The 20,731-nt window shown below is 37.9% G+C and overlaps 7 protein-coding genes across 8 annotated transcripts; 5 read left to right on the plus strand and 2 right to left on the minus strand.

Moving 5' to 3' along the window:
* Positions 1-490: 490 nt before the first annotated feature.
* Positions 491-3,004, minus strand: LOC18029397. Its single transcript, XM_006412302.2, has 7 exons — positions 2,643-3,004; positions 2,461-2,549; positions 2,230-2,368; positions 1,588-1,686; positions 1,335-1,457; positions 935-1,194; positions 491-854 (listed from the first exon to the last, which is right to left on the minus strand). Exons 1-7 carry the CDS (start codon positions 2,806-2,808, stop codon positions 744-746), a joined length of 987 nt encoding a protein of 328 aa, XP_006412365.1. The 5' UTR covers positions 2,809-3,004; the 3' UTR covers positions 491-743.
* A 212-nt stretch (positions 3,005-3,216) lies between these two features.
* On the plus strand, positions 3,217-4,948 carry LOC18029398 (putative dihydroflavonol 4-reductase). Its single transcript, XM_006412303.2, has 5 exons — positions 3,217-3,502; positions 3,576-3,704; positions 3,784-3,948; positions 4,251-4,556; positions 4,642-4,948. Exons 1-5 carry the CDS (start codon positions 3,230-3,232, stop codon positions 4,780-4,782), a joined length of 1,014 nt encoding a protein of 337 aa, XP_006412366.1. The 5' UTR covers positions 3,217-3,229; the 3' UTR covers positions 4,783-4,948.
* Positions 4,949-5,075: 127 nt separating this feature from the next.
* Positions 5,076-5,819, minus strand: LOC18029399 (non-specific lipid-transfer protein 11). Its single transcript, XM_006412304.2, has 2 exons — positions 5,416-5,819; positions 5,076-5,253 (listed from the first exon to the last, which is right to left on the minus strand). The coding sequence occupies exons 1-2, from the start codon at positions 5,766-5,768 to the stop codon at positions 5,244-5,246; spliced, it is 363 nt and encodes a 120-aa protein (XP_006412367.1). The 5' UTR covers positions 5,769-5,819; the 3' UTR covers positions 5,076-5,243.
* A 612-nt stretch (positions 5,820-6,431) lies between these two features.
* LOC18029400 (protein TIC 22, chloroplastic) lies at positions 6,432-8,934 on the plus strand. The gene is made up of 8 exons (XM_006412305.2): positions 6,432-6,881; positions 6,976-7,038; positions 7,502-7,576; positions 7,662-7,712; positions 7,810-7,869; positions 7,975-8,037; positions 8,444-8,479; positions 8,601-8,934. Exons 1-8 carry the CDS (start codon positions 6,510-6,512, stop codon positions 8,691-8,693), a joined length of 813 nt encoding a protein of 270 aa, XP_006412368.1. The 5' UTR covers positions 6,432-6,509; the 3' UTR covers positions 8,694-8,934.
* Positions 8,935-10,519: 1,585 nt separating this feature from the next.
* Positions 10,520-14,096, plus strand: LOC18029401 (UDP-glucuronate:xylan alpha-glucuronosyltransferase 2). 2 transcript variants are annotated; one of them, XM_006412306.2, is made up of 4 exons: positions 10,520-10,738; positions 10,858-11,512; positions 12,741-13,266; positions 13,566-14,096. In XM_006412306.2, exons 1-4 carry the CDS (start codon positions 10,520-10,522, stop codon positions 13,987-13,989), a joined length of 1,824 nt encoding a protein of 607 aa, XP_006412369.2. In that variant the 3' UTR covers positions 13,990-14,096. The 2 variants fall into 2 exon arrangements, with proteins under 2 accessions (XP_006412369.2, XP_024004340.1); XM_024148572.1 differs by having other exon boundaries at positions 10,674-10,743.
* A 1,079-nt stretch (positions 14,097-15,175) lies between these two features.
* Positions 15,176-18,429, plus strand: LOC18029402 (probable disease resistance protein At4g33300). The gene is made up of 5 exons (XM_006412307.2): positions 15,176-15,971; positions 16,180-16,559; positions 16,648-17,003; positions 17,087-17,292; positions 17,394-18,429. Exons 1-5 carry the CDS (start codon positions 15,287-15,289, stop codon positions 18,227-18,229), a joined length of 2,463 nt encoding a protein of 820 aa, XP_006412370.1. The 5' UTR covers positions 15,176-15,286; the 3' UTR covers positions 18,230-18,429.
* A 164-nt stretch (positions 18,430-18,593) lies between these two features.
* LOC18029403 (B3 domain-containing protein REM16) lies at positions 18,594-20,426 on the plus strand. The gene is made up of 4 exons (XM_024149882.1): positions 18,594-18,741; positions 18,979-19,471; positions 19,824-19,951; positions 20,050-20,426. Exons 1-4 carry the CDS (start codon positions 18,625-18,627, stop codon positions 20,353-20,355), a joined length of 1,044 nt encoding a protein of 347 aa, XP_024005650.1. The 5' UTR covers positions 18,594-18,624; the 3' UTR covers positions 20,356-20,426.
* The last annotated feature ends 305 nt before the right edge of the window (positions 20,427-20,731 follow it).

Genomic DNA, 20,731 nt, shown 5'->3' on the forward strand with positions numbered 1-20,731 from the left:
AAAACTTAGAAGAGAAACGCTAAAACGAGTGAACGAAGGTCGCCATTTAAGAAAAAGAGTCAACGAATAGAAACTAAAATGAAGAAAGTAGAAGAGAATAAATGAATATCCCGATTAAGAAATTTTTTTAGACAAGTAAAGAGAGGTACACAATTCGAAAGTCTATAATTAGAAAAGAGATATTCCTGGAAACAAATGAATGATGAACCTCTCTTTTTCTCTTTTCCCTCGTGATTTTCGCTTTGTTCTCTTTTTTTTTTGTTGTTGGTCAAATCGCTTTGTTCTTCTAATGCCTATTTTCATTCATTACTAAAAAGAAGAATAGACTTTCAATCAAAAAAAAAAAAAAAGAAGAATAGACTGTATTATTGGTGAAAACAATCTACAGTAGAATCTTTATAAAACTGATTTATCAAGTGTAACGCTCCATACTTTTCCAGTATCGCATACATATGCATCAATTAGCAAAGACACAAACAAACAAAACCAGTAAAAAGTACAGTTTACATCAAGCTTGGACAAAAACATGATTCTTTAGACACTTGTCGCTTCAAAGACAACAAACAAATAAAACAAAACAAAACAAAACATTCTATTCTCGTATACAAACCGGCCAAAGATGTTAGCATCTTGGTACGGTACTTCAGTGTCAAGACTCTTAAAAAAATATGGTAACACAACTGAGGAAACCAAAACTATCTCTCTCCTATTGTCCCAATCAATCTGTCCACATGGGTTTTTCTTCAAGCCGTTATAACGCCTGAAACCCATGGAACGATGGTAGGCGCTTTTGGGTGGTTGTTTCTGTATGACTCTGAATATCTGTCTTTGAAATTCTGTTGTGGCTTCTCTGCCTGCAATTCAAATAGACATATAGTTGTATGAGACAAGCTTTAAATTCCAACCTGGACAAGTGAAAGAGGCAACTTCTTACGTATTTAAGCCAACACTCCTGATGTTTATGCTCATAAATATCTGGAGAATAGCAACCAAACTCAGATGGGCAGTAAACCCAAATGTTGCATCTCGTTTCTCCAGGTTTAGCGCGCTTTGCCTGGTCTAAGCAAGCTTGGCAACAATCTGCTGCACTCTCTTTATGATGCGTAAGTCCCCATCTCACAGCAGCACCACCATAATCTGTGTGAAGCTCTACATTACACACAGCTGGCACTGGTCTGCCTGCTAATATCTCCTCTGTAAATTCGAAAAAAAAAAACAAAAAATTGGGGATAACTTGATGAGTTTCTTGGTTATGACCTCGTCACACTTCTCTCCATTAGAACGAAGTGCAAAATTTGAGATCAGGAAAGTACGAAATTTCAAGATAATATTACCAGGCTCTTCCTCTCCTTCAGGTTTATCATCGTGTTCTTCATTGTTAACCTCAGCAGGTAACCAAAACCCAATCTCTTCAGACAGCACATCCCACTCCAACTCCAAAGCTCTTACCAGCATCCCTATATGATAGTAACAGCACACAGAGAGTTCACCTCTAATTATAATGAACAATGACCCAGGATCCAGAGGGTTGAATAAAATGAATCTTTGGTCATGGTAACTTAGCAATCGCTCGTAATGAGTATATACCTGCTTCCTCCAGTATCATGGTGGAATTTACCCCATTTTGTTCTTGAATCAGCTCTTTAGCTTCCTTCAGCTTCTCAGTGCGCCACGTTTCTACAGCTTCTGTTCGCCAAATGAAGATAAGAAGGTATCAAGGGTCAATAGATTGAATGAAGGGTGACATGGAAAACTATTGCAGCCGATAACAGTAACAAATCGCTCTTAATGAGTAAGGTGGAAGTGAATAAACTATCAAAACAGATCAAGCAAATGAAGCATCGAAAAGCAAGCACTATTGATATCTTGAGCTATATTCCACTTCCACATGAATGATATATTTAGGGTCTTGAGCTATATTACACTTCCACATAAATGACAATGATATCTTTACTAAATTGAGCTTTTGACATCGAACACATCTTGCACACAGGTTAGGTAATAAGAAAAATCTGGTCAACAAGACACCATCACATTTCAATGAGGGAAGAAGACAAATTCTTAGCAGATAATTGATCAGAAAAGTTGATGAATGTAAGTTTGTGGCAGTTTCAAAATAAATGTAAAGACTTTATACTTGACACTGATTATGAAGCTAACATTAAAAAGCCATCGCTTAGTAGCAAAACAGAGATCCCTTTTTTAATGTAGGATTAGAATAGCACAAACCTCTGAGCTGGGTAACATTGGACTTGTCCTCTAATATTTTTAAACGCTGCAAGATCTCATCAACTAGTTTGTGTTTTACATCAGGAGAGAGCTCAGTATTCGACTCTGCAGTGGCGACATCATGTTTCAGCTTCCTCACCTATATGGTTTATAGATCATGAGCAAACATTATGAGAGCCAATGCATCTACCGAAATAGAAGTAATTTAAGTTTGCATTAAAAACCACTAACCAATTTAACAAGCTGAGCAGGTTCTTTCGATCTTCGAATCCGAATAGATTCCTCCATTTTCCTAATCTCAGCTGCTGTGTACTCAACAACTGGATAATAGAATGGAAAACACAGAGCTTCAAGGGGAAATCCGAGAGGTAAACAACAAACAAATTCAAAGGGAAACAAAAAAGAAGACGCACCGTTGTCGTTATTGGAATAGATGTGGAGAGAAGAGGCATAGAGAAAGCGAAGAACAAAGAGAGCGATAAGAATGTTGAAAAAGCAAACGAGTAGAGTAATTCTTTTGTAGGAGAGAACTCCGCCTCCGGTGATCCCTCCGGTCCATTCTCCTCCTCCCCTCGCCATCTCCGACCGCCGTCATTCCTCCATATTCCTCCCGCCTTCTCTCTGCCTGTATTGGTGATTTCAAGATCTCCAGAAACTCGCTTCGATCAACACTTTGCTTTTAATCGGAAACTAGAAGATTCGATTTCTGCCCTTTTTGGTTCTCACGGCGGAAAAGGAAGAATCAATCGTGGGAGAGAGAGCAGTGGAGAGAGAGCAAAGACGTATGCTTTAAATTAAGCAACTTTCGATTCTCACTACTCTACTCGAAGGAACAACAGTAAATTTTGGTTGGGTAATTAATTACGTACTGTACTTTGTTTAGTTAACTGTATCGGGTTACGCTAATTAACCCAAATTTTTCTCGAAAGACACTTTTACCCCTGATAATTATATATCATCAACAAATATTGGTTGGTTTGCGGGAAAAAAACAAAGAAAAATGAAAATATTAGTCACCGGCTCTTCCGGTTACTTAGGCGCACGACTGTGCCACGCCCTCCTCAGTCGCGGCCACTTCGTACGAGCCTTGGTCCGTCGCACCAGCGACGTCTCCGTCCTGCCTCCAGAAACCGATGACGACGCATTCGAGCTCGCATACGGAGACGTAACCGACTACCGTTCGCTAGCGGATGCTTGCTCCGGCTGCGACATCGTTTTCCACGCGGCGGCTTTGGTTGAGCCCTGGCTTCCGGATCCATCTCGATTCGTCTCCGTAAGATTTTTTGTACACCATCTCTGTTTTCAGTAAATCATCGGAGAGATTAATGGTGATTTTTGAAGCTTAGGTCAACGTTGGTGGACTGAAGAACGTCTTGGAAGCAGTTAAGGAGACGAGAACCATCCAGAAGATTATCTACACTTCTTCCTTCTTCGCCCTTGGGTCTACCGATGGATCTGTTGCTAATGAGAATCAAGTATGATGTTCTCAGCTTCATGATTGTGTTTGATTTTTATTTGATTTTGATTCCAATTTGCTCTGGGTCTTGAGAATAGGTTCATAGTGAGAGGTTCTTCTGCACGGAGTATGAGAGATCGAAGGTTGCTGCTGATAAGATTGCCTTGAATGCTGCGATTGAAGGTGTGCCGATAATATTGATGTATCCTGGTGTTATTTATGGTCCAAGCAAGCTCACTTCAGGCAATATGGTTGCTAAATTGGTATGGTTCTCTTTGATCTTTTCCTTTTGCTGTGTTAAATGTTTTTAGGCTGATTAGAGATACATTGGTGGGATTGATAAAGTGATAAAGTTCAGAACTTGATTTCCTTTTATTTTGTGCAAGATCCATGCATGTCGGTGATTAACAAGATCGCTTTAAACAATAGCATTCCAATGTGTTTTTACGGAACTGGATAGTGAATATATGTCATTCCTAATTGTGCTTTTTATGTGGCCTAAGTCTTGCATTCGGATTTTAAATTGGAACCATAGTGAGAGTATCTGTAACTGTTGTCATTCCAGATTATCGAGCGTTTTAGTGGGAGATTACCTGGATATATTGGCTATGGGAATGATAAATGCTCTTTCAGCCATGTCGATGATGTTGTGGAGGGTCATATTGCTGCAATGGAGAAAGGTAGGTTTGGTGAAAGATACTTGCTCACCGGGGAAAATGCTTCTTTTAAGCACGTCTTTGACATGGCTGCACTCATTACTGGAACCAAAAAACCAAGCTTTAGCATTCCGTTATGGGTAATCGAAGCATACGGATGGTTATCGGTCCTAATCTCTCGGGTTACAGGAAAGCTTCCAGTAATCAGTCCTCCGGTGAGTTTCAATTAGACATTGTAGATAATCTTTAACTGGCGTTATAATAATCTTAAAGTCGTAAATATCTTTTGTAAATGAGCAGTCAGTGGATGTGCTGAGACATCAATGGTCATACTCTTGTGACAAGGCTAAGGTGGAACTTGGTTATAGCCCTCGAAGTCTAAGGGAAGGATTGGAGGAGATGCTAGCTTGGTTGAAGGATTTGGGCCTCATTCAGTACTGAATTTTGAAATTACCCATCTTTCAGGTTATGTTCCCTTGTATCAATGTCTGTTCAATATAATTACAATGTTGTGAAATTTTTTTAACGCTAACAAGGATTATCAGTATATAACTCAAATTTTAGAGCTACAGTGTTATCTACTGAATGTCACTATTTTTTTTTACCCCCCTATCTACTAAAATTCATGAGTCATTTTCTTAAAAATATCATGAATCTTTGCCCAGAGTGTCAATGTTTTCAGAAACATTTCGAAGCGAGACTGTGAGTACGAAAGAAGAATACATGTCAATGAGAGAATTCCACATTTTATTTGCCAAGAACTATATGATTACATGTATAAAGTATAGAGATGATAAAGAGAAGATTAATAACAAAGTATTCAATTAACTTGCTCATAAGGCTTTTGCTCTTTCAGGATATCCACTTTTATTATAGCTGCATGGCCGTTGGTCGTCCTCTTTTTAGTTTATGCTGTTCACAAGAAGTCAATTAGAGGATTATTTCAAAAATCAGAAGTCACGACGTTACTCAACGTAATTTAAATATAACTACATAAAAAAAAATACTTTCACCATATTAATAGCCATTAAAATCGAAAAAGAATGTTTGTATTGGTGCAAGATAAAGATATACCTGTTACAGTCGACGCTCCTAGAGAAAGGGACACCCAAATTAACACCACATTTAGCAGGGAGTTGTTTGGCATTGTCGTCAATGATTCCGGGGATTGCATTAGCTACATTCTTCAAGCATTGACATGCTGCTTGTTTATCCGGTTTCCCTGGCGCCGCTGCTTTTAGACTGTTCAGCCCTCCGCAACACGGTACCGACGGGTTTCCTCCAGCTCGTAGATAAGGCAAACATGGTGCTAAGTACATATTCACCTGCGAACACTGTATTGCTTCCCCTTCATGATACGCAATCACAATCAAAAGTGTCACTACGAGCACTAAGATTGTGCGGGTTTTACTAACGACGTTCCTCATTTATCAGTTTTGAAAAAAATTTGTTTGAGTTGTATTCTTTGTATGTTGTTTACTTAATCTACGTACTACTACCACTATTTTATAGGGAGAAACTTGTGAAGAAAGTGCCATCTCCATGTATTTTAAGTGATTAAGCTTTTTGTAAGTCATGTATTTGGAGTGACCACGGAAGTTGAGATAACCCTTTCGTCTATAATTTTGTGAGAACATTAATTAACGTAATTACAGCTTCCTTTAAATTGGTGTCGAAAGAGACATTTTATTACTCTCTCCGTTTCATAATAAGTGTCGTTTTAGATTTCATTTTTTGTTTCAAAAAGAATGTCATTCTGCATTTTCAATGTAATTTTTTACTTTTATTTCCTGTTTTATCTCTCATTTAAAAATTATAGTCTTTTGTAATTAAATGTTATAAAAGTATATTGATTAAATATATATTTATATATTTTCTTAATTTTTTAATCTGTAAAATGTGTCAGACACTTATTAGGAAACGAGTACAACTTATTTAAGTTCTATTCATCTATGGCTTTCATGACCACTAATTAATAATTGATTAATAATTGTTTTGTTACCTTAAAAAAAATTTGTCGAAAGGCCGAATAAAAAGAGTCAGTAAAAAAAGCCCAATAAACCCAGAAGATGAGTCCGAGTCTTGAGCTTGAGAGCCTTCTTCACCCTTTTCTTTAGTTACGAGAGGTTTTTCAATTTCCTTCTTCGTTTCCTCTGCAAATCCAAAAAATGGAGTCATCAGTAAAACCCAATCCTCTCCTCTCTTTCTCCTCTTTCCTTCACCACCACTGTAATCGATTCGCCTCCGACCTCTCCGCCCGAATCGAAGACACCAAACGTTTCGCCGAAACCCTAACTACTCGACGCTTCTCTCCTCCCTCTCCGTTCGCCTCCGTTTCACAGTCCAAGCCTTCTTCCACTGCTGTAACCTCCTCGACTACATTGAATCCATCTCATGTCGCTAAAGCTCTCGCTGGCACCTCTGTGTTCACTGTCAGCAACACCAATAACGAGTTCGTTCTTATCTCCGATCCTACCGGCGACAAGTCTATCGGTTTGCTCTGTTTCCGGCAAGAGGATGCTGAAGCTTTTCTTGCTCAGGTTTTTGCTCGTTTGTTGCTCTTTCTCCCCCCAGTGAAAAGGGTTTTTTGAAAATGGAAAGTCTCTGAGCTCGTAATTATCTATTATCCTTCAGGCGCGCCTTCGGAGAAGAGAACTGAAAACAAATGCTAAGGTTGTTCCCATTAATCTGGACCAGGTAGTTCCCATTCCCTATGATCACTTACACTAGATCAAATGTAGTAGCCATTGGTTAACTCAAATGGTCAGGGACTTTGGAACATACAAAACATACAAATTCTCTGTTTCTTACGAGTTATGTGATCTGAAGGTCATTCTAAGTTGACTTGCTCATGTCTTGCATCATTTAGTGGCTTGTAATAGGAACTCCTACTGCCAAGTTCAAATGAATGGGAGATTTGAGTTCTTGTGCACGCAGGAATGTTGAAATGAATATATCTCTCTCAAGAAACACTTAGAAAGAATGCAAAAAATGGGAAAACTTGGTTGCATGATCATCGGACGCTCTAATTTGCCTTGGAGCTTGCTACTATTTTAGAGGAAAATTTTTGTGTTATTTGCGTGATCGATCATGGTAGCTACATTCATGAGTTGTAGCTGAATGCATTTCCAGAAGTTGAAAAAGAGGATGTTGTTTACAGGTGTACTTATTGAAAGTTGAGGGGATTTCTTTTCGCTTCTTGCCAGATCCAATCCAAATAAAGAATGCATTGGAGGTTTGTTCTCCTGCAATTGTTACTTGCTACTTAGTTATTTGTCTTTTCAATCGTAATCCTGAAGCTATATTTCCTTGCGTCCCAGCTCAAATCCTCAGGTAGTAAGAATGGGTTTGATGGAGTTCCGGTATTCCAGGTAAAAAAAAAATGTTTTTGGGCATTTCCTCCTTCCTTTTGCCAGGGGCTACCATCTTTAATGTTCTGGTGTTTTCTCTCGTAATTGCCCTCTGCAGTCTGAGCTTCTTGTTGTGAGGAAACGAAATAAACGTTACTGCCCTGTCTATTTCAGTAAGGTTGGTTAACAATACTCTCACAAAGTTTCTCAAAATTCCAGAAAGGCGAGATAACTTTTGCTTTACTGTTATTGAAAATCAAGTTCTGCCGTGGCCTACTTTCAGGAAGATATAGAGAGGGAACTATCAAAGTATACAAGAGCATCAAGAGGAGATCAACAAATTATGGTAATGATTCCTATTTTCCTTGTATTTTAATAGGCCAGTAATAAGTTGAAAACAATGTGGTTGACTAAAAAGTGGGAGTAGCTGCATTGGCGGTATTAGTGATTTCTAGCATTCATACATGTTCGGTATTCATATGTTTTGTGTTTATAAGACCATATTTTCAGAGGAAGCACAGCGAGAGAAAGGGATAATTTTAGAAAACTGTAGAAAGAGTGAAGAGATTAGCGGTATCTAGTTGATCCCCTACGTAAATCTATCTATGAGTTAAAATGAATTCTAAGGTTTATCGTTATTAAAGTTACATATCATACCTTGTATTCAGATATGACAACGAAGAAAATCCACTGCATTGGTATGTAAAGAGTCTTCTTGCCGTCACCATGGAACTAATCTTGTCCTTTCACAGGTTGGGAGTCTGGAAGATGTCTTGAGGAAAATGGAGGTACTAATACTTTTTTTTTTTTTTTGGGTCGAGGAGGTACTAATACTTTATTTAAAGAAATTAAAGCCAGAAACCCCGTGGATCTAATAAAAATTACTAATCTGAAATGAATAAATTGTAGAGGAGCGAGAAGAATTCAGGTTGGGAAGATGTAATATTCATTCCACCAGGAAGAAGTTATGCACAACACATGCAGGAGGTGATTCAAGAGTAAAAAAGACGAGAGACACAGTTTGTGTATTTTTATTTGATAAAACAGCTTTTCTTTTGATATTTTGCAATATCATCATTGCAGAGCTCAACACAGTTTCAGTAATCTTTTTTTCGTTTCTTTATCTTAACACACACCATTCACTCTCTTGGTTCTTACATACCCAAAACCTATATTTGTTTGTACGGATAAAATGGTGAATGGTGTATTGGTTTAAGGTTATGAAGCTGTAATCCATTTTCAATCAGCTTAAACCAGCCAACTCTAATCCAAGTAGGTTGATACGCCTAAATGATATATTTGTTTAGGCTAATTTTTGATTAATTGTGTGGTTAACATACGAAAAGCTACGATGTCTTATCATCCTATTTATCTTATTTTTGTTCCATCGCAAAACTCGCTTTGACATCTCAGCTTAAAAATGATGATAATCTGATTGAGACAAACTAATTAATAATTATTATTAGGGACTGTTAAAACACAAAAATATGAATTAACAACAAGAAAAGGAGAGAAGGGATGAGATGAGAAGTAATGATCCTTCCTGTAACCGATGTTGACAGTAGAACCAAAAACGTTGACCGATTGCTCCTTCGCACAATCATTTTTGAAGATTTTGCCTCTATTTCACACTAATCACACATTTGCGGATATAATCAGACGCAATTGTTTTGGATTCAAGTATTATCTAACTCTTACGTTTTTTGCCTTTTAAGACTTTACCACGTCAATTCTTGAATATTCAGGTTGTATATTTTACCTTCATATAATAAGTAGAAGTCGAATCAGGTAAACCTGGTTCTTATTAACATTAATTTTAATTTGTTTATTTTTTCCTTGGTGGAATATTAAAATAATTCTGTTATTGGTTATTTTCGAATTAAATTTAAAACATTACTAAAAATAGTAAGGTAGGCCTACCACTGTTTGTCGGAAAATATATTAGAAGAACGATTACGTTTATTTAGTGTATTTCTACATTAAGCATATTCCCTCTCTTGGAAATTTTACTCACAGAATTCTCTACGTGAATTATTATGATCTTTTGTATTACTGTTTCTGAAATCTGAAGTTGTAGTTGGTGGAGTTTAGTAAATATTTTTTTTTTTTGAAATTTCTATCTTATATACTCTTGATTTAACATTTTATTAGAAAAATATTGTTGGATTGTCTCTATCAGATAGATTACTCGTTTTCCTCCAAACATAGTATTGTAACAAAACTCATTCAACATGTTCCTCATTAATTACAAGCATTATGAATGGATAGACAAAACGGAAAAAAAAAATAATAATTTGCGAGTTTTGAACCTTTACCAACTATAGATCATTTCTACCTAAGTTCGTCGTGGCTTGACTCATAACCTCACTGGATGAGATAAGATGAGATGTAGAAGAGGGTGGTTTTCCATTATAGCATCCTTTTACATTGTAATTTAATTTTGGTCCCACATTTGGAGGTGAGAACAAATACGTAGCTTAAGGCGTACGTATTTGCACACTCATTTCATTTTTTGTAGCTCAACCACCCAAAATCGTTGGTGACATATTTGTTATATTAGTATAATGTATAAATCCATCAGGCTTTTTTTTGAGTAAAGAAAATCCATTGACACGTCCAATGAAACTCTTCTAGACGGTTTTTTTTTTTTGTGTGTGTTTATTATTATTTTCCTCAATAAAAAATAACTCAACCTCTACACATATTACTAATTACCCATGTTTATATTATTTAATTTCTATTCCTTAACTACTTTACTTGGACCGTATATATATAGAGAACCATCATCCTACACACAATTCCCTTGAACATTTGTTTAGTATAAAAAAATGAAAGAGAAATGTTTTTCATTGAGAAACGGGAGGACGATCATGACGATGATAATGAAGATGGCTCCATCCAAATCCGCATTGATACGCTTCAATTTAATCTTGTTCGCTGTCTCTTTTCTTCTCTACACTGCGTTTTTTCTTCACCCTTCTTCATCAGTCTACTTCAGCAGCGCAGCTTCCTTTGTTGGATGCTCCTTTCGTGATTGCACTCCTAAGGTAAGGTGAGGTTTTTTTGTTTTGTTTTATTTTGATAATGCATGGGATAATCCTGGATCGAAATTCGGACTAGTAAGTATCTTTTATATTTCTATTTGATCAATCTTTGGAGATATTAGGTGGAGAGAGGAGTGAAGATGCAAGAACTCGTTGTAGAGAACCAAATAAACAAGAAAGATTCGCAAACCGCTAGTAACCAAACCAAGCTTGAGGCACCAAGCTTCATGGAGGAGATTCTAACAAAGGGGTTAGGGAAAACAAAGATAGGGATGGTGAACATGGAAGAATCTGATCTTACACAATGGAAACGTTATGGTGACACGATTCACATACATTTTGAGCGTGTCTCTAAGCTTTTCACTTGGCAAGACTTGTTTCCCGAATGGATAGACGAAGAGGAAGATACGGAGGTTCCCACATGTCCTGAGATACCGATGCCTGATTTCGAAAGCTTAGAGAAGTTGGATTTGATAGTAGTGAAGCTGCCTTGTAAGTACCCTGAAGAAGGGTGGAGAAGAGAGGTTTTGAGGTTGCAAGTGAACCTAGTTGCGGCTAACTTGGCGGCCAGGAAAGGGAAGACGGATTGGACATGGAAGAGCAAAGTGTTGTTTTGGAGCAAATGTCAACCGATGATTGAGATTTTCCGGTGTGATGATTTGGAGAAGAGGGAGGGAGATTGGTGGTTGTATCGGCCTGAGGTGGTTAGGTTACAGCAGAAGATTAGTTTGCCAATCGGATCTTGCAATCTTGCTCTTCCTTTGTGGGCACCACAAGGTATAAAATTACTTTCATAATAACTCACATTTCTTTCTTTTTTGTTTAATATTTTAATTTGAGTAAAGGAACTAAACTAATAACTAAAGCGTAATCCCCAAAAAGAAAAATTTAAGATGAAGCCAAAATCCGTTTGTTTTTATATTTATATTTTACGATGTTATGTATCCTTAGCAAATTATTTTTAAGTTTTGTATTGAATTTGGTTAAAAGTTGAAGTTAGCCAAACAGAAAAAATAAGTCGAACTGAACTTTAGATAGAAAAGTCTCATATGTAGTGACTAAGACATTGTAACTTAAAAGGACTTGATTACGTGAAGTTGATGTGAAAGGTAACAAATTTGCGGTGTAAAACAAAACAAGTCGATATATATGTGGATACTTTGCTTAATTATGCTGTGTGTTAATTAGATATGTTAGTGCCTTAGTGGTTGTGTTCTAGGTATGTCTTTGCTAACCACCAAATATTGATTGCCTTACAAGCTACCTTGCAATTTTAAAGGAGATTTTAAAATCAATCGTAATTACATTGATACATATGGACAGATGATTAAACTACCATTTATCAAAAGCTAATGTTACATTAAAAAGCTATATTCTAAAATCAAATTAGTGGTGATAAATTTAAAACTCATACTTAAATGTTTGGTATTTTTGCAATCAATTAGCTTTGTAAACAAGATTTGTAGAGATATACAATTAAGAAAACTAGTTAACAATATTAGTATTCGCCTTTTTCAAATTAGGCATTCCTATTCGTTGGTAGATCGAGTTAGTTAGCTACAGTTGCTTGTGGTTTAAGAAAACAAATGATCATTGAATAAGGTTGATGATAGCTTATATATGCAAATTATAAATGAGAAAATACCTACTACTCTTTAATTATGACATGTAAGTTTATTGTCTACTAATATTAATTACTATGATCAGAGCTTGATTAATGTGATTTGAACTTACTATTTAACTTACTATAATAACTATAATTTGATAATAATCGTTGAAGTAGGTTTTTTTAGTAGCGTAGTAGATGCCTGGATAGACGGTTTGTTAATGGTGGAAATTATGTCAACCAGTTTAGTCATAATTTAATAGTTAAACATTTTTTTTACATTTCATCAATTTAATATTAAAATTAATTTAACCTGCTTTAACCTACCAATATACAATATATATATATATTTTTTAAAGTGTATGATATAATTTTCTTGAATGATAAATACAAAAACAGGTATAGACAAAGTGTTTGACTTAACAAAGATAGAAGCAGAGACAAGACGACCAAAACGTGAAGCCTACGCAACGGTGCTCCACTCTTCCGAATCTTATGTCTGTGGCGCCATAACTTTGGCTCAAAGCCTCCTTCAGACAAACACAAAACGTGATCTTATCCTTCTCCACGATGATTCCATCTCCATTGCCAAACTCCGAGCTCTCGCAGCCGCAGGATGGAAGCTTCGCCGAATCCTAAGAATCAGAAACCCACTTGCAGAGAAAGATTCCTACAACGAATACAACTACAGCAAGTTTCGACTGTGGCAATTGACAGAATACGATAAAGTTGTCTTCATTGATGCTGACATCGTCGTCTTACTCAATCTCGACATTCTCTTCCACTTCCCTCAGATGTCGGCCACCGGAAATGATGTCTGGATATTCAACTCCGGCGTAATGGTCATTGAGCCTTCTAATTGTACGTTTAATACGATTATGAGCCAACGAAGCGACATCGTTTCATATAACGGTGGAGATCAAGGGTAAGTAATTTATGTTTTATTTATTTCATAGCCAATTTAGTCTAGATAGATCATTACTATAGTGCATAACAGAGTATAAAAGAGCGGATCGGCTAAACCAGACCGGTTATCTAATATCAGTTTAATGTCATGTTTAAGTGTAACACCAAAAGTGGTTTACTACAGCCAAAGTACCACATAACACTAAATTGATGTGAGATAACCGGACCGGTTTAGTCGATCCATTGATGATAACACTACTACTAACACTCTACATTAAACCATAACAAGAATAATTAATTGATGTTTTTGTTAATCAGGTACCTAAACGAGATATTCGTGTGGTGGCATCGATTGCCTCGGCGAATAAACTTTCTGAAGAACTTTTGGTCGAACACAACCAACGAAAGAAACATCAAGAACAACCTCTTCGCAGCCGAGCCGCCTCAGCTCTACGCGGTCCACTACTTGGGCTGGAAACCATGGCTTTGCTACAGAGACTACGACTGCAACTTCGACGTTGACGAGCAGCTGGTTTACGCTAGCGACGCGGCGCACGTTAGGTGGTGGAAGGTGCACGACGCCATGGGAGAAGATTTGCAGAGGTTTTGCAGGCTGACGAAACAGAGGAGGACAGAGATCAACTGGGAGAGGAGGAGAGCCAGGCTTAGAGGTTCCACTGATTTCCATTGGAGGATCAATGTTACTGATCCACGACGACGTCGTTCTTATTTGATTGGTTAATTTTTTTTTTTTTGTTTTCTATTTACTAGAAATTATTATATGGAGGAGACCCCATTCTCTGTATTCATTTTTTTTTTGTTGTGTGTGTGAGATATTCTTAGAGCAATGTCGATGAGAATCTTACAATTATTTTTTGAAATAAATGTTTATCGTTGTTTCGCAACTCTTGTGGTTCTACTATTTTTATTTGGTTTATGAAATTTAATTTCACGAGTTGTGTGGTTGCTTTTCTTAAAACATCCCGTAAGTGAAACCTAGACATTCATGTTGTTAAAACCAAATCTATAAGTAAATAATAAACTATAGTACATCTTTTAGTTTGTAATATGTATTTTATATAAAGCTATATCTAGCTATATATATTTATTAAACAAGAAAGAAAGAGCAACAATGTTCTTTTTTAACGTTTAATAGTTTATTTTCTAAGTTAAGTCCACAAAAAAATACAAAAGTATTGAGATGCATATGTCATTGTAACTAAGTCTATGATTTTTGTTATTATGATTTTATTAGATCAACAAATACCATTACGCCTGTCAATATTTTATTGTTTTCGGTAGACTTGAACTCACAAAGACTTTAGTAAAAAATAAACAAATAATTATGTACGATTCACTCTCTCTCTTCCTCTCACACATCCAAAACATGTGTGATGAGGAATATGTGAACATAAATTATGTGGAACATTGTTTTCGTTCTTCTTGAATTTAAATGCTTTAGAATCTTTTTAGCGTGTTGCTTGTTCCTTGCTTTCTCCGGTATTTTAACAATGGCTTCTAAAAATGATGTTGTCACTGTCACTGCGAGTTGCTACGAAATTTCCCAGTGGGATCTTCCACGGATCCTCCACTTTGGGTTCACTCTCTCTCTCTCTCTATCAAATCCAAATATGTGATATTTGTGATGTGAATCTGTGATGATGAGGAACATAAATTATATGGAAAAATGAACCATTTTTTTCTTTCTTCTTTGAATTTAAATGCTTTCAAACACTTTCGAGTAATATATAATATTGATACGGCCCATTTTTCCACATTTACAAAGACTTTTGTTACGGCCCACTCTCTTCATCTCTCACATCCGAAGACTTTTTGTTAGCTTGCTGCTTCTTCCTTGCTGTTTTTTTTTTTTTTTTTTGATAAATTGTTCCTTGCTTTCTCCGGTATTTTAACAATGGCCTCTATTGAAGTTGTCACTGTCACTGCGAATTGCAACGAAATTTCCAGTGGGATCCTCCACTTCTATCCTTATTATACCAATCCATCCCTTTCTCTCGAGCTCACTGACTTCGTCTACAATGGCCGTCACCGATTTTTTCGCCGGTGAAATTGCTACTGAGCTCCTGAAACAGCTCGTTCTGATTTCTGCTAAAGCATGGAAATACAAAAGCATCGCCGATAAACTCGTCGCCTTGATCGAGGATATTCTGCCGACGATCAAGGAGATCCAGTACAGCGGCGTTGAGCTTCCTCCTCACCGTCAAACTCAAATCGGTATGCTCTCGAATACACTAGAGAAAGGCAAGAAACTCACGGAGAAAGTCTTAAGCTCCCGTCGCTGGAATTTGTATCGACAGCTCACCCTGGCGCGGAAAATGGAGAAGCTAGAGAAGGCCATCTCTGATTTCCTCAAGAATCAGATTTTGGCCCACATCCTCGCAGACGTTCATCTTCTCCGGATCAATTCCGATGTGCGTTTCGACCGTGTTGACAGGAGCCTGGAGAAGATGACTGAGCACTTGGGTTCCATGAAAATCGGTGGAGGAGGGATGATAATGGATGCGATGAAGTTAGCCGAGGCTACGATGGAGCTTGAGACGAACAACGATTCGGAGAAATTTGGGGTTGGATTGGAGATGGGCAAGAAGAAGGTGAAGAAGATGCTCTTCAACGCTGAGGAAAGGCTTATAGGGATCAGTGGAATGGGCGGTGTCGGCAAAACCACTCTTGCCAGAGAGCTTGAACGGGACGACGAAGTCCGATGTAAGTATTCATCTTCTTCTTTTTCTTCTCTTGTCCTGTCTCTGATTATAGGTTTGTGAATTAGAGGATGAACATGTTTTGATGATCCAGTTGAGTTTCTGAATTTTGGTTAAAAGAGTCCAGAGACTGTTTCTCTGATTCATAGACTGTCTCTTTAATTCGTGGACTGTTTTGTGAGATGGTAAATTTACTGCTTTTTTTGGGTCAGGTCACTTCGAGAATCGAATTTTGTTTCTGACTGTATCACAATCTCCGATTCTTGAGGAGCTGAGAGCACATATATGGGGTTTTTTGACTGGTTATGAAGGAAATCCTGTTCCAAACTGGAATTTACAGTATGAGGGCGGGTTTAAAACACAGAAGCTGGTGATTCTTGATGATGTTTGGACAAGAGAGGCGTTGGACCGCTTGACGTGTAACATTCCTGGCTGCACAACTCTTGTGGTCTCACGGTCCAAACTCACAGAGCCTAAAGCCACTTATGATGTGGAAGTACTAAGGGAAGATGAAGCAGTCTCTCTCTTCTGTCTCTGTGCATTTGGTCAGAAATCAGTCCCTTCTGGTTTCAGCAAAAGCCTGGTTGAGCAGGTTAATTTCTATAGTTTCTTCTCCAACTGATGCATGGTATATATCCAACGCTTTTCGATTCTCAGATTTCGTCTATGTTTTGGCACAGGTTGCTAAAGAGTGTAAAGGTCTACCTTTGGCTCTCAAAGTTACGGGCGCCTCACTAAAAGACCGACCTGAAAAATATTGGGAGGGCGCTTTGCAGAGGTTATCGAGAGGTGAACCTGCTGATGAAACTCACGAGACTAGATTACTTCATCAAATGGAAGCTAGTCTAGAAAATCTCGACCCAACAACCAAAGAGTGTTTCTTGGATCTTGGCGCATTCCCTGAAGACAGGAAGATTCCCGTTGATGTTCTCATCAACATGTGGATTGAGATACATGATCTTGAGGAGGCAAATGCTTTTGCCACTCTTGTTGATTTGTCACACAAGAATCTACTTACTCTTGGGAAAGATCCACGGTAAGGGATCCCATTACTTGTAGCTATTCACCTTTATACTGTTCAAAATTTTATTTAATTTTTTACTGTATATTAATTTGCAGGCTTGGCTCTTCATATGCAAGCTACTATGATGTATTTGTGACACAGCATGATGTTTTGCGAGACTTAGCACTTCATTTATGCAATAAAGGGAAAGTAAACAGAAGAGATCGATTGCTGATGCCGAAAAGAGAGTTAGTGCTTCCAAGAGAGTGGGGAAGGAACAGTGATGAGCCATACAGTGCTCAGATAGTCTCTATTCATACCGGCAAGAGATTCTTTTACTGCAACCTTTTGTATTTCCTCAGTTCTCTTATGCGATAATCACCAGGATCATAATGTTGGTTGGAAATCCGTTTTATGTTGCAGGGGAGATGGATGAAATGGATTGGTCTGACTTTGACATGGAGTTCCCGAAGGCAGAGATACTAATACTTAATTTCTCTTCGGACAAGTATGTTTTACCTCCTTTCATCACCAAGATGAGCAAGCTTAGGGTCCTAGTGATTATCAACAACGGCATGTCCCCTGCGGTTCTCGATGACTTTTCAATTTTTGCCAATTTGTCGAAACTAAGAAGTCTCTGGCTCGAGAGAGTTCATGTCCCTGAACTCTCCAACACAACAGTTCCCTTGAAAAACCTCCACAAGATGTCTCTGATTCTGTGCAAGATCAATAACAGTTTTGATCAGACCGGAGCTGACCTCGCCAATATCTTCCCAAAATTGGGCGATCTGACGATAGATCATTGTGATGATCTCGTGGCACTACCTTCAAGCATTTGCGGAATGACATCTCTTAACTCCTTAAGCATAACAAATTGTCCACGCCTCGGTGCATTGCCTAAGAAACTCAGTAAGCTACAAGCTCTTGAAATTCTGAGGCTATATGCTTGCCCCGAGCTACAGAAATTGCCTGTGGAAATCTGTGAGCTTCCTCGGCTTAAGTACCTCGACATCTCACAATGCGTCAGCCTGAGTAGTCTTCCAGAGGAAATAGGAAAGCTGAAGACGCTGGAGAAGATCGACATGAGAGAATGCTGTTTATCGGGTAGACTGAGCTCTGCTGTTTCATTGGAGTCTCTACGCCATGTGATTTGCGATAAGGATGTTGCATTTATGTGGGAAGAAGTTGAGAAGGCCGTTCCAGGATTAAAGATTGAAGCCGCTGAGAAATGTTTCAACTTAGATTGGCTCGATGAGTAAGATCCTAAAACCCCTGAAGTTTGTTGTTAATAAAGTGTAAACTCACTGAGAAACTGTAACTAGTTTAGTGGATTAGTGGTAAGCTTCTCTTCGTATTTATTGATATAAGGCCTCTCTGTACAGTTGCCACAAACTCAATCGGTACAAGTGTCTTTTTTGTCTATCTTAATCTTCGTATTAGAGAAGGACTTTAAGTGTTATTATCCATGGAAACACTTGTTTTGGCATCGAAACGCCTGGTGTCAGAAACAAGAGCAATTTCGTAACTTTGGATTAATATTAAATAGGGTTTAGTGGGGGGTCTTTTCACAAAATTGCCCTTTTAAAAACTCAGTCCCAAGAACACACTCCAATTTCGCCCCAACATTGTATCGGTGGGAAGAGAGAAGAAGAAGATGATCATGGAAGGAAATTGCAGGAATTGCATGAGACGGGAAGAAGAAATTTACTGGAATCAATTCCAAACCCACCATTTTTCTCACCTCCTCCTTCCTGATTTCCATAGTCGTCTTGTATGTTAGAAATCGAAATCACTCTCCTTTCTTCTCTCCAGGGTTTGATTTGGGATTTCAAATCAAAACCCTAATATATACACTTATTTCCCTCCTCTATCTCAGAATCTCTGTGTAGAAACACGTTACAGAGTTTGCAATTTTTGTCCTTTCTCTTGTAGTTAGTTTGTAATCTTTGTTCTTGAGGCTTTAAGCACTAACAGATATAACTTCTTTTTTTTTTTGCGAATATTGCAGGCCATTCCTCAAAACTTTCCCACGATTCCACACGAAGAGAATACCAAAGGCACTGCGACCACTTCAACATCTCCTAAGCGAGACATTAACAACCCTGATGATGTTGAAACGACACTGAACCAGCAACTTGTAATATTTCCAGTTGGTGATTATGAGCTTGATGCTACTCTGAACCAGCCACCTGTAATATCTCCAGTGTGTAATGAGCTTGATGCTACGGTACTGAACCAGCCACACGTAATGCCTCCATTTGGTAATGAGCTAGAAGACCTCATTGACATTGATATCGATTTCGATATTGATACAATGCTAGCTCCGAGTCTTCTAGTATCTCAGGCTGGTTTTGAGCAAGACGAACGTATTAACTCTGACATAATAACAGAAGCTGGCCAGCTTCCTGTAACATCTCCAACTAGTGGAGGGAAGTATCCCCTTAGCGTTTCTAAGAAGAAGCGAGGAGAAATAAGTAACAACAATCTTGATCCTAAAGCTGGTATGAGTTTTCTTTTATTTATTGATTACACATTGTGGTAGTTTCCTAGTAATTCATCTGATTGGACTGTTGGGATTAGAGTTTCAAGGTTTTGAGAATGCTGCTGTTATAGCAGATTTTCTATACTTTCTGTGATTATGTGTTGACATTTAAAAATTCTCTCATCTTTCTCATCGAACAAAGACAGTTTTATCCACCGCTCATACTAGCCATAGCCTTTGATTGTATGTCTTAAAAGTTTACTTGGTGGAATGAGTCCATAGTTTTGTTAGTTTCCACCTCATGTATTATGCATCTAGATTCTAGATTATATTTCCTTTTTCAGTGTCTTAAGATGTCGATACGATTTCAGCTAGTAGCAGAACGAGTGTAAGTGAGACTTGCAAAAGGAAAGCCTTATCTCTGGCTAAAAGCGCCGTTTCGGCGAATGGTTTCTTGGTGGCCATGAAACGGTCTCATGTGCTAACAAAGTGTTTCCTGGTAAGACTTTTCATCGCTTTTTGTATAGTCTTTGATCTCTTCTAATTATTGGGACGAAAAAAGTTTATGTTCTTTTTTCTTTTTTGAACAAAAATCAGACAATCCCAATTAAATGGAGTGCCAAGAACATGTCTCATGAACCTCAGGAAGTAGTGATGCAGATGAATCAAAGAAAATGGCACATGAAGTTTAGTTCTTACAGATCTCCTGATCGTGGAGGGATTACCACAGGGTGGAAGAAGTTTGTAAGAGACAACCACTTGTGCTTGGGTGATGTCTGTGTGTTTGAGCCAGCCAAGCCCGAGACCAAACCGCTTCATATTTATGTCTATATTTTTCGTGCTGCAGAAACCGAAAGTAGCAGCAACAATGGATGTTGCTCGTGCTGCAGAAACCGAAAGTAGCAGCAACAATGGATGTTGCTTGATTCGGTTGTAAGATTAGTATGCCTATTAGATGAAAAGTTGTATATGGTTAAGGTAACCATCTGTCTTGGGTGTAATCTTTCTGCTAATGCTTCTAGTGAACCCCTTTCTGCTAATGTAACTCAATTTTTTGGGTAGGACGTAAGAAAAATTATGACATAAGTCTTCTACTATATTTTGGATATGTGCAAATGTAAATTGAATTTCGGTTTAGAACAAATTTATAAAACTGACCAGCAGCTACAGACGAGTAATTTAAGAGATTTGAGATGGGCATTTCCGGGTATATTATTTATCAACGGCTCTCTCGGAAATATAGCCGTTACCGACTTTCCGATTAGAGAATTGGGGTCAG

This window comes from Eutrema salsugineum, unplaced genomic scaffold (assembly GCF_000478725.1).
Source record: "Eutrema salsugineum unplaced genomic scaffold, Eutsalg1_0 scaffold_1, whole genome shotgun sequence".
In the NCBI taxonomy this organism is placed as follows: domain Eukaryota; kingdom Viridiplantae; phylum Streptophyta; class Magnoliopsida; order Brassicales; family Brassicaceae; genus Eutrema; species Eutrema salsugineum.

Coding starts and splice junctions, on each gene's coding strand:
- LOC18029400 (XM_006412305.2), top strand. CDS start 6,510: ATGGAGTCATCAGTAAAACCCAATCCTCTCCTCTCTTTCTCCTCTTTC. Junction 7,039..7,501: donor TTCCCATTAATCTGGACCAG/GTAGTTCCCATT, acceptor TGTTGTTTACAG/GTGTACTTATTGAAAGTTGA. Junction 7,577..7,661: donor AAATAAAGAATGCATTGGAG/GTTTGTTCTCCT, acceptor CTTGCGTCCCAG/CTCAAATCCTCAGGTAGTAA.
- LOC18029399 (XM_006412304.2), bottom strand. CDS start 5,768: ATGAGGAACGTCGTTAGTAAAACCCGCACAATCTTAGTGCTCGTAGTG.
- LOC18029397 (XM_006412302.2), bottom strand. CDS start 2,808: ATGGCGAGGGGAGGAGGAGAATGGACCGGAGGGATCACCGGAGGCGGA. Junction 2,369..2,460: donor CTGCTCAGCTTGTTAAATTG/GTTAGTGGTTTT, acceptor TAAACCATATAG/GTGAGGAAGCTGAAACATGA. Junction 1,458..1,587: donor CATGATACTGGAGGAAGCAG/GTATATACTCAT, acceptor ACTATCATATAG/GGATGCTGGTAAGAGCTTTG.
- LOC18029402 (XM_006412307.2), top strand. CDS start 15,287: ATGGCCGTCACCGATTTTTTCGCCGGTGAAATTGCTACTGAGCTCCTG. Junction 16,560..16,647: donor GCAAAAGCCTGGTTGAGCAG/GTTAATTTCTAT, acceptor GTTTTGGCACAG/GTTGCTAAAGAGTGTAAAGG. Junction 17,293..17,393: donor GATAGTCTCTATTCATACCG/GCAAGAGATTCT, acceptor TTTATGTTGCAG/GGGAGATGGATGAAATGGAT.
- LOC18029403 (XM_024149882.1), top strand. CDS start 18,625: ATGATCATGGAAGGAAATTGCAGGAATTGCATGAGACGGGAAGAAGAA. Junction 18,742..18,978: donor CTGATTTCCATAGTCGTCTT/GTATGTTAGAAA, acceptor CGAATATTGCAG/GCCATTCCTCAAAACTTTCC. Junction 19,952..20,049: donor TGCTAACAAAGTGTTTCCTG/GTAAGACTTTTC, acceptor AACAAAAATCAG/ACAATCCCAATTAAATGGAG.
- LOC18029401 (XM_006412306.2), top strand. CDS start 10,520: ATGAAAGAGAAATGTTTTTCATTGAGAAACGGGAGGACGATCATGACG. Junction 10,739..10,857: donor TTCGTGATTGCACTCCTAAG/GTAAGGTGAGGT, acceptor TGGAGATATTAG/GTGGAGAGAGGAGTGAAGAT. Junction 13,267..13,565: donor TATAACGGTGGAGATCAAGG/GTAAGTAATTTA, acceptor TTTGTTAATCAG/GTACCTAAACGAGATATTCG.
- LOC18029398 (XM_006412303.2), top strand. CDS start 3,230: ATGAAAATATTAGTCACCGGCTCTTCCGGTTACTTAGGCGCACGACTG. Junction 3,503..3,575: donor ATCCATCTCGATTCGTCTCC/GTAAGATTTTTT, acceptor TTTGAAGCTTAG/GTCAACGTTGGTGGACTGAA. Junction 4,557..4,641: donor TTCCAGTAATCAGTCCTCCG/GTGAGTTTCAAT, acceptor GTAAATGAGCAG/TCAGTGGATGTGCTGAGACA.